The sequence below is a fragment of the Branchiostoma floridae genome, chromosome 19 (genome assembly GCF_000003815.2).
Source record: "Branchiostoma floridae strain S238N-H82 chromosome 19, Bfl_VNyyK, whole genome shotgun sequence".
Lineage (NCBI taxonomy): Eukaryota > Metazoa > Chordata > Leptocardii > Amphioxiformes > Branchiostomatidae > Branchiostoma > Branchiostoma floridae.
In genome coordinates this window covers 9,901,526-9,912,719 of record NC_049997.1, presented here as the reverse complement: position 1 = coordinate 9,912,719, position 11,194 = coordinate 9,901,526, and the positions used below count along the sequence as shown (strand labels likewise).

General features: G+C 41.3%; 1 protein-coding gene across 1 annotated transcript in view; it reads left to right on the top strand.

Annotated features, from left to right (window-relative positions):
* The first annotated feature begins 7,718 nt into the window (after positions 1-7,718).
* The window catches only part of LOC118406454, a 10,937-nt gene continuing 7,461 nt past the window's right edge, over positions 7,719-11,194 (top strand). Inside the window, exons 1-4 of the mRNA XM_035806506.1 lie at positions 7,719-7,918; positions 8,355-8,463; positions 9,442-9,552; positions 10,357-11,164. Coding sequence (XP_035662399.1) covers positions 7,862-7,918; positions 8,355-8,463; positions 9,442-9,552; positions 10,357-11,164 — 1,085 coding nt within the window. The 5' untranslated portion in view covers positions 7,719-7,861. The remainder of the gene's footprint in view (positions 7,919-8,354; positions 8,464-9,441; positions 9,553-10,356; positions 11,165-11,194) is intronic.

Here is an 11,194-nt window from a genome sequence, read left to right as displayed (position 1 = left end):
ATTCAACCTCTGCTTGGAGAGTAAGGTCGCGGGGAAACAGTAATTGCATGTACATGTATTTCAATCAAAATAAAAAAATAAAAACTTTTTGATCTTTGATTTGTAGGTTTTCCCTTGTTTGCATTTTGTACCACTTAGATAGTGTTTGACTGGATTATAGGTGGTGTAATATCAAAACAAAATTTTCAATTGATCTTGTACAAATGGGATGATATAGAAAATGCCAGACGTACATGTAGGGCACATTCTAACAAAATATTCTTTGACATTATTGCCATTGAATAAAGGAAAGCTTAAACGCGCACTGCTATTAATCCCCGTAAGGGGGCTAAGCAGTAGAAAAGAAGAAGAAGAAATGGTTCTCCAGGACACAAGACCATTCTGCCAACAAATTGTGTGTGTTTTAAATATTAATGAGTAGGCGACCATTGATAAAAACTGTTTCCTGTTCTGTAATTTCCCCCTGGGATCAGTGGACTATAGTTATCTTACAATCTTCAGGAAGTTGAGGGGAGTCAATGGTCCTGTGCTGTATGGCATAGTACAGTCATATATAGAGAGCAAGCCCTCACAATTCATTAATAAATTTTGTATATGTATGTTCTTTGGCAATATCTTTATTCTCATAGTTCTGTCTCATGCAGAGACAAATGATTATGTTGGATTGGCCCTAAATAAAACATATATACATGTACAATGTCCTTGTATAGCTCCGGTGTTGAAATACTTGAGTGCAGCAGTAGTGATCTTGAAAAATAGCACACTACCACTAGTATTTGAAGTCATCCCCCCTCAAAACAATTAAATTCCAGACTTCATGATGAAACAGGGAAAGCCACTTGGAGGCTTGATAGATCAAGACCTAACTGTTTACTGAATTTCATAACTATTCCTCCATAGCTTCTTGGATTATACTGTTCGACAACAAAACATTGTAACATTACTGTTACAAATGGTACTTTCTTGGCAATGGTTATAACACTGTATTCATCTTCTGAAACCCAATATCTGTTTAGAGTTTTCACATTTCAACCTTGCTTTAATGGTTCTTTCCCATTTTGCAGCTATGCAGATATACACTAGTATACAGAGGGACCATGGTAACATCTTTTCTAGGACAGGAACAGACCCCTTCCTTCCATGTAGAGCAGACATTTACATAACAAAGCAAAGGCAGTCCTGTCTGTTGTTAAGGTGATAAACATACACATGTGGAAATGGAAACAGAATAGGGGTTATTTGCTTGGCAAAGCCCTTTAATTATGTCAATTATCCCAACCTACACAGATGCACCTGTAGTTTACCCAAATTCGAACAGGTGTTATTGTACTGTTCGTGCCCTTTAATTTGTCTTACCTGAAGTAAGTAAGTCAAGCTAAACACTAGTCTTGTCAAATTTCCCTGTACTGGGGCTGTTTAGGTCTTACGCGCAATCCCCTAAAATGATTTGAAATTCACTGAATACTGGGAAACACTGAGTGCACTGGTCAAAAATCATCACGTCATCTTCATTTTACATTATGATAACCATACATTCACTTATGTGAACACAAGAAATGTGTGGTATATTGTTTTCAGAGTCAGAAGCTCGAAGAGAAGCATTCATTCCCAGCAATTTTTTCCTGTCACCAAACATGTAGGCTAAAAACCAGACCAGCTTGTCTTCTGACTCATAAGAACTTAAAGAAGCCACTTGGGTTAGATGTAGGGACTGTCCATTCAATAAACTATAGGGCTCTACATTTTAGAAATAATTTTTAATGTTTGCAGTGAAAACTGCCCAAGAAGACCACTCAGGGGACTGATAAAACCTGGTCTTTGTGGCCATGTGGTCACGATAGACAGGATTCTCAATGCTTGATGCTTGTGTCAATGGGCAAAATTTAAAGGGACCACATTGGCCAAGTGTTTAATGGAAAAAGGAGAAGTACTACAGGTTTGACTTTAATATTATACATGTAATACTAATGTAATAATATGTTAACATGCACAGAACTGGACCTCTCAGTCCTAGAGCGCAATGAAAATTGGAGGAGAAAAAATGTTGGATGTTCCTGATAAAATACCCCCATTCACATATGTCTGGAACAATCCTACCAGAAGTTTTGATACTGCCCTGCTCAGATGTCCCGGAACAGAGTTCGATTGTTAGAGTCAGATGCAAAAATAGCCATCACCCCATGATGCTGTCACTGTACAAATACAATCTCGACCCTGGGCACCTTACAACCAAACACCCTGTGACCCAATATTCCAACCCCTGCTCTACTACATGACTGGGCATAATCACAGTTTAATCTCAATGGACATAGTAATACCAGGGGCATCCACCTGCCTTATTTGGTATGGCTAGCTTGACAGGAATCTTTGTTCAACCTTTAACCCCTGAATAAGAGAGCTGGCAACCTGTCAGACAGGGTCAATTTAAATAGCTTGGGACAGACAGCAAATATCAGTCTAGTTACCATTTCAACATTTCAAGAGGTTGTAGACACATAAATTTTACATTTTTAAGTAGCATGACAACGACTTGATGTGTAGCCATGATATCTTTTGTTAGTGTCTTCCACCATATGATTTTATTGTTATGCATAAATGATGAGGCCTTCAAGGCATAACAGAAGTTGACATAACAACGGACAGGACTCCTCTGTTGTCTCACAAACAGGGTGTCGCTCCATGAGCCTGGCAACCAAGATCCTGGCAACAGCTTCAAGCGCGGACAATATCGCACCAGGATGGATCTGTATCATAAAGGCTTGTTTGTTGCACCTGTCTGAACACGTTAGGATCTTGGAAGTTTATGAGTTTTGTGTAGGATCCAATTCAAAGCAGGTTGTGTGTTTACAACATCTGAAGTACTATACAGCCTTAGATGTTGCCAGTTTTAGATATTTGTATGTTTACTGTGTTTAAGATACAATGTACCATGTTGTGGTGAATGAAACATTTTTCCATTGTCGCTAATTGCCGGTAAAAGTGTACGGGACTTTAATGGTAACCAGGAAATTTAATGCCTGACAGGATATTCATTATTTATTTATTTTTTGGTACCATGTGAACAACATAAATCTTCACCTCACCTGACCTAACATACAACCAAGGCTGTCCAACTAGCTGGAAGTCATTTCTATAGGCCTGGATGAAGAGGACAGAAAAGAGAAATAAAATTACGTGACAGGACATTAAATTTAAAGAATACACACTGAAGAAGGTAGTTTGGAGCCAAGAAAAACAAGATTCTCATGATACAATGCCCCCTTTCCCCTCACTACCCAGAGGGGTTTACATCTGATAGGTGCATAATATGAACAATATTGTAACATGGAATTAGTCATCTCAAATTTTGGAACCTTACACTAGGAACATTCAGTATACAGGAAATTCCAAAGTACACAGGATATCTGGTTTGATATGGCTTGTACCGGTATTTTACACTGTCCACCCTCTGTGACTATAATCGTGGCAGTCTGCAGTACTATGGTGTGCAGTTGTGGAACAAACTTCCTCAGGAAACACGGAGCATGATGAAGTTCAGGACATTTAGGCGCCAATTATTATTAACCCAGTGGCTTAGTAACGCTATTTTTACAGATATGTTGTCATTTATTGTTGTTGTATTGTTTATATGTATGCGCATGTGCCCTGGATTGCCTGAAAAACAGGTCTAGGTTGACCTGAGCTGTATTACTCCTGGTTAAATAAATAAAGTGAAAGTGAAGTGAATCCTTCTGGTCCACTGTCACATGTAGGTCACTGTTGTCCACGAGGATTTGCAAACTGGGGAGTCACCCTGCATATGGATTTGCGATGATTGCAACTCTCGAATTCTAGTTTGAATGGTCTTAATTTGGATTAGGGATTCAGAGCAGGGATCAGATTATTCATACCGAATAGGAATCAGTCCCTGTGCCTGAGTGACTACTGTTAAAAAAAAAAAAATGCAGAAATGTTCGCGGTAGTTTTATGTTCGCGGTTTTCGCGGTGGCCACTTCACTGCAAACTTAAAACCATCACAAACATTTTTCCATTTAAGTATGTAACTACAGTCTATGACGCTACCGCGAACTTAAAACCACTGCGAACACTCCATTTCCCGCTACTGCGAAAGTAAATCCCCACGAACATAAATGCATTTACAGTATCCCTTACTCTCCAAGCAGAGGTTAGGTTCCGGCTTTTTTTGAACATTTTTTTAGGTGCCTTATCTGACTTTCTATTTTGTACTGAAATCTTGATGTCTCAAGGCCGGGATCAAAAAACAGCCAGAGCCTAACCTCTGTTTGGAGGGTAACTATCCCTGGTATGAACACCTGAGTGTTAATCAACTTAATGAACAGATTACAAGTGGTAGCTGCATGATGGGGTATTCAAATATGTGGGATGACTTATAGCAAATACGTGCACAAAAATATGTGTGGCACTTTTGATCAAATGTTACAAAGAGCAGGCATTCGCTGTAGATGCAGTAATTATTCATGGTAAACTGCTAATTCCTATCTCCATTGACATATGGTAATTTTTAGTTGACAGCCATTTAATACTGAAAGCTCTTCCAGATCCCACTAATAATTCCCATTGAGGCGTTGAGGGTAACGTTACATGCCCGACATTATAGATTGTTTTCCACAGTTAATCTCATTTCGCCTCCACCGTTACATAACCATGATCTTATCGTTACTACCAGAAGCACCAGTAATGTTATCATTTCTGGAACAATGTATAAATGATGTTAACGATTTTCACAGTGACTTCAGACTGTTGTACAGTATACCAAGTGCCCGGTGATGAGATGTCGACATCACTGTACTTTTTTCAGAAACATTATTTTGCTGAAGTTAATTCCCTTTCCTAATGCTTGACCCTACCATTAGCTAATGTAAATTGCAGATGAAAAAATTTTGTTAACAGTTTATTGTATTGCCTGTCAACGTTAAATTGAACTTTCATACATATCAGAAATCACGATGGTCGGTCTGATGTCTTGACCATCAGTCTATTATTTTCAGTTTTTTAATCCTCTTTTTACATAATTTCATTTCCTAACTCAATATCTCTATATAAGGTGGATTGGAGAAAAGACACAATTACACAAGGGAATGGACTGTCCATGCAAACAGTACAAAAAAATACAATGTACACCACCCATTTGTTCCCATGGGTCAATTTTATGACATTTGAGTACATTTGCAGCAGGTATTACGAGAGCTAAGTGATGTCTGGTATCCATAAGAACAGGACCCCTGAGATTATACTAGAAGTAAAAGCATGTCTCCAGTGCCTGAACAAGCTGACATATTCCGGCAACATGTTTTTGGTCAGGTTGTAAGACCAGTTAAGTTGACAGGTACTACTAGTATTTTCTGATTTCAGCTTAACTGTTTAATTTCCTTTCTCGGCAGAGGGGGAAATTACCTTAAAAATGGGACATCCTGAAATTACTGTGATATATCCAAAGAAACAGTAATTATTTCTGCAGCAGTCCCTTTGAACTGGCAAAGGAGGCTAATCTTCACACTTTTAAAACATTCACAGGCCTAACATTTACTTTATATGGTATCATTCAACTGAGTCACAGGGATAACAATCAGGGAAATGCATCACAAATTGCTGTCTTGCCCTCTTTCTGGCTGGAAACGTTCAACTGTACAAAAGTCAACAGAGAGCAACTGATACTCTGTCTAACATGTATCAAGGGTCTGCCTTGGGTCCTGACTATGCTTTAAGTTGAGGAACACGCCTAAATCAATTACACAATTATGTAAAGTTTGATCAAATCGCTATGAATTACATAACTAAGACAGCTTTCCCTACGAACTACGGGAAATCAAAATAGGCTGCCTACGCCTAAGGAAAAGGGCATGCAGGCCCTTGTAGGGCTCATAGTTTGTCTAATAGCTGATCAGTGTCTCAAATTGGAACCCAAAGTCATGCAGAATATGTCAACTCTGTCAGCTCAATTATTAGCAGCAACAGTGAGGAAAGACATGTTATATGTAGCTGTACAGTGCACCACATGTGTGTGTGTGGGGGGGGGGTCTATCACATGAGTCATCGCCATTTGGGGAAGTGGTGAGGTCACCCCATGCTTGTTCAGAATTTCACATTGTTGTTGAATAGAGTGCTCTTGCAGCTAATTCAGCAAAGCACCGAACTATTAAATAAACAGAATATTATCATGATTGTTCTGCATGACCCACATTATGTGCAGATGGTCCATATTTAGCAACGTCACTACTGGATGAAGTTGAGTTCAAAATCCAGGCCACTTGTCATTCATCCAAGTTGCGTGCAATCAGTATAGTATAATACTATCACATAGTATCGGGGTCATGAGGACAAGAGGACACGACTCATTTGTGGGAAAGAGCCATGGGAATTTCCCTGGTACAGTGAAGCTTTGTATGTAGATCATTTGTTACTCGCAATAAAGTGAACAAGGAAATCACTTGCCTATTGAATGATAATAGTGTAGGTTGCATTTTTTGTTACCGGTACAGATTATTTCGCCTCTTATGGAACACAACACTATTGACTTGTTTAGTGAACATATCACGCTACATAGAAAAAAATATTGCTCGGAAATTTAATGTAACATGCAGTATCTGTCAAATCAAAGAATTCACAACAAGAGCAATCTGACTTGCCAGCACTTTCTGAAGCATGTGAAGTCTGAAACTTTAAAGATCACGTGATTGTGACGTCATCATACTAAGTAACCAATCAAAACAAACAGCTTGGTTGAGAACGTGGGGAGGGGGGCAACTTGGGTGTAAAATTGTCGGAAGGCTCGGAGCTACAAAATGTCATAATAAAGACTGTAAAGGACAACGGTTTGCCATGTACAGACTCACTCACGTGTTTTAATGATCGTCTTCAATGCCGTGCAACAATTCCCATGGGTCTACCGCCCCCTCCCCAAGGACAATTATGAGCTCATTGCCGAACAATGTAATGTTTGTCACACACGTTTTTTATATCGATGATTGGCAATCTGACTCATCAATATTTCAGGAGTTGTGATGAGGGCATGTCTGTGTATAGAGTCATTGAAATTTTAAGGATCTGACAGCGTCTGAATTTTAGGTATGAATACACATTTATCATTGCTTTGGTATATACTGATAACGTAACGTAGAAAATCTGGCCCAAATACACTGTGGACATATACCAGGTTCTTTTTAACCTCCTTGATATGTAAACCCGACCACATTTTCGATAATTAGCAGAATCTCAGAATGATGTACAATATGAATTTTGACATCTTGATGTGAATATTTCTAAAACTTTCTCTGTAAAATTGGCCTTCGAATTCAATACAGTATTTCGAACTTTCTTTGACTCGAGTCTTGAGAGAATTATGTTTCACCCAAAGTTTACAGTAAAAGCTTTACACACTCAAACCTCCCAAATCTGTCTCAAAACATACAACTCCATCTCGCTGTAGAAACATAAACATCATACGATACACAAAATAGAAACACAAAACAAATCGAGTAAACAAAAAGGTGAGGGCAAAGTGAACCTGGCAACAGGCAGCAAATGTCGGGCTAATTGTTTACTCATCCTGGCAACCGCCAACAATTCGAATCGATTTGAATAGCTGCCATATAAGGAAAAGTATGCATATATTATGCTAAGTAGGTAAGCTGCTGCCTTATATGGGTGTGCTACCATGGTGATTTGGTATTTACACTGGCAACGGACTTAGCAACCAAGTGTTGACGTCAGGGGATAAAGCCGTTACCACTCCACATTTGAATCAGTCTAACGGAACTTGAAGCGACGTACAAGCACGTCTAAGTATCCTGTAAAAATCGTATTTTTCTAGCAGCCATCCGACAACTACCAAACATTCAACATGCGTGAAATCGTTCATCTGCAGGCTGGTCAGTGCGGCAACCAGATCGGTGCCAAGGTAAGCTGGAAATTTTCAGTCTTTTTGGAGGATTTTCTTCGAGGTTCATGCCGGTAGCCGGCCTCCATTTTGTGAGGCACTATGCCGGGGTCACGTACGCTTTCGTTCCAATTTCCGAGCACGTACGAAGCTGACATGGAGGAAGTGTGCATGGTTCAGTCCCACATGGATCTTAACTTCACCAAAATGCAACTTACAGGAATATCAGTCTTTTTAATTTGGTAAATTTGGGATTCCTCGCAGTGCCCCGCCAAAATTTTGCGCCGGATTAAATTTCCCGCCCCTGTTAAATTTTGACTTCTTGACTCGAAAATTCTTCCTGTGTCGTAGAACACCGACCTTCTTTAGAATCCTTGTTATTTCCCACCTCATTTAAGTAATCAGTCCAAGTGTCCGACATTTTATTTCAATTTTCTCTCTATTTTAACTTCTCTAGTTCTGGGAGGTGATCTCAGACGAGCACGGCATCGACCCCACCGGCACCTACCACGGTGACTCCGATCTTCAGCTGGAGAGGATCAACGTTTACTACAATGAAGCCACAGGTACGACAATATCCATTTTTTCCATCCAAAAACACTGTTATACTTACAGATTGTGCATAGATTGTGCTGGTATGAGAGCCGAAATCTTTGAAATTTATCCGTTGGAAAGAAAAAAGAGAGGATGTCACGTCACACAAATTTGCCACATGTGTCCTGGGGCGTTTTCAGTGCCACCGTTAATGACGAACTACTGTGACCGTTTTACCTGGAGCAAAAAGTGCACAACTGCCCAATTATTCTCCGAATGGTGGTGAAATTCAAATTTTTAACGGCTTAGCCGTTGGGGGGTAATCTTGGTAATTAGTTGGCGGTTGTGATCTAGGCTGGGTCCTAGGGAGGGACTTAAAAAATGGCGGCTAAAAACCAGACACTCTGGAAGTCTGACAAATGGCGGGCGTTTTAGATTTTTTTAAAACAGTTCCCTGGATAAAACTCAGGCTTATGTGTGTCTGTGGTGTTTTATAGTCCCGAATCAAAGGGTGTAGTTACAAGGAAGGGTTTGGTTGATGTTAAGGTTCAGCGGAATTCCGGTCTAAGTTTGGATTTTCCGCTGTTGTGTGATATCTGTGCCACCAGACATCCGGTCCGAAAAAAATGCCTCCAGTTGTTGGTCCGAACAGATGTGGGCCGCCACTTGTTCATTTTTCAGTGTTCCGTTTCTCCCAGCGGACACTGAGTGATGTGGTAACTACGTGAAAATTTCGCCCCTCATGTGGGAACAGACTGACAAATTTCACATGGCCCTAGATTAAAGATTATGTACTGTATCGATAAACGTTTCAACCCGCACGCAAATTTAGGACTTAAATTTGTTACACCCAAAAAATCAATAAAAGCTGTCTATGCCAATTTTAGTTTTTTCGTAGTTGTACAGATGTGTTCAGTTTTTTTCTAAGTCAGTTCCAGTAGCAGTATTCCTTACTTGTGTAACTTTTAGGGAATCATGAATGCTAATGTTTTATTTTTGTGCATTTTCAGGTGGGAAGTACGTGCCCAGGGCAGTCCTTGTGGATCTGGAGCCAGGCACCATGGACTCTGTCAGATCTGGTCCCTTCGGACAGATCTTCAGGCCAGACAACTTCGTTTTTGGTAAGTACAGTACTTTATCCTTAATACGTCATGTGTTTTTAGTTAACTATTAGAGGTGTTGTAGCCCCTTGAATTTGTAAGAAATGTACTAAGTGGTGTGAGATGGAAAAGTTAACCGTGGGAGGGCGATAGGTCCCTTTAAACTTTAAAAAAAATTGGTGTGGGGAACTGGATATGAAATTTGGAGTCCGCACGACCGTTGCTAGTGTAAACAAATTTCTGGTTGCTGCGCCACCATTGTTAGGGGATGATGTCATGCCCGAGTGGGCAGATAGAATGACGGGATCAAATTTCTGGCGTCTGATTGGTTACTGTTTGATGACATCAGGCCGTTGGCAGGTCGGGTAAACAATAAACAATAGCCGCTCACCTGGCAGGTGAAGTCGTGTAAGCACAGTGGGGATGGGCCCTGGATACCAGTGTTTGATGTTTGAACTATTCAATTCAAACCAGTGGATTTTAGCAGCAGATTAGAATATTTCCTGTGGATTAAAGGATTTCTTTGGATATGAAATTTAACAAATGAAAGATGAATTATAATCTATGCAGTGTGTTATCAAACCTGTTGCTAAGGTGCTTAATTATCTTGTTCGTCCGTCTGCTTAATTATAGATAATAAGGGACCTTTAAGTGATTGTCACTCAGTGAAGGAGACGTAAGGTTTTGTTGTTAGCAACCCAGTCTTTCAGAATTCCCTTTGTCTTTTAAAATAAGAAATACTGTATTTGATTACCAGGTTTGTGTATGGCCATCTTTTCCAAACATTGACATGTTTCTAAATTTGTTTTAACTTTGTTTTCACAGGCCAGAGTGGTGCTGGTAACAACTGGGCTAAGGGCCACTACACAGAGGGTGCTGAGTTGGTAGACTCAGTGCTGGATGTTGTGCGTAAGGAGGCTGAGAGCTGTGACTGCCTGCAGGGCTTCCAGCTGACACACTCCCTGGGCGGTGGCACCGGCTCCGGCATGGGCACCCTGCTCATCTCCAAGATCCGTGAGGAGTACCCCGACAGGATCATGAACACATTCTCAGTCGTGCCATCCCCCAAGGTATCGGACACTGTCGTCGAGCCCTACAACGCCACCCTGTCAGTCCACCAGCTGGTAGAGAACACAGATGAGACCTACTGCATCGACAACGAGGCCCTGTACGACATCTGCTTCCGTACCCTCAAGCTCACAACCCCGACCTACGGTGACCTGAACCATCTCGTGTCTGCAACCATGAGCGGCGTCACCACCTGCCTGCGGTTCCCCGGTCAGCTCAACGCTGATCTCCGTAAGCTTGCTGTCAACATGGTCCCCTTCCCCCGTCTCCACTTCTTCATGCCCGGCTTCGCCCCCCTGACCAGCCGTGGCAGCCAGCAGTACCGCGCCCTGACCGTCCCCGAGCTGACCCAGCAGATGTTCGACGCCAAGAACATGATGGCTGCCTGCGACCCCCGTCACGGCCGCTACCTCACCGTCGCTGCCATGTTCCGTGGCCGCATGTCCATGAAGGAAGTTGACGAGCAGATGCTGAACGTGCAGAACAAGAACTCCAGCTACTTCGTCGAATGGATCCCCAACAACGTGAAGACCGCCGTATGCGACATCCCACCACGCGGCCTGTAGATGTCCGCCACCTTCGTCGCACAGCACCG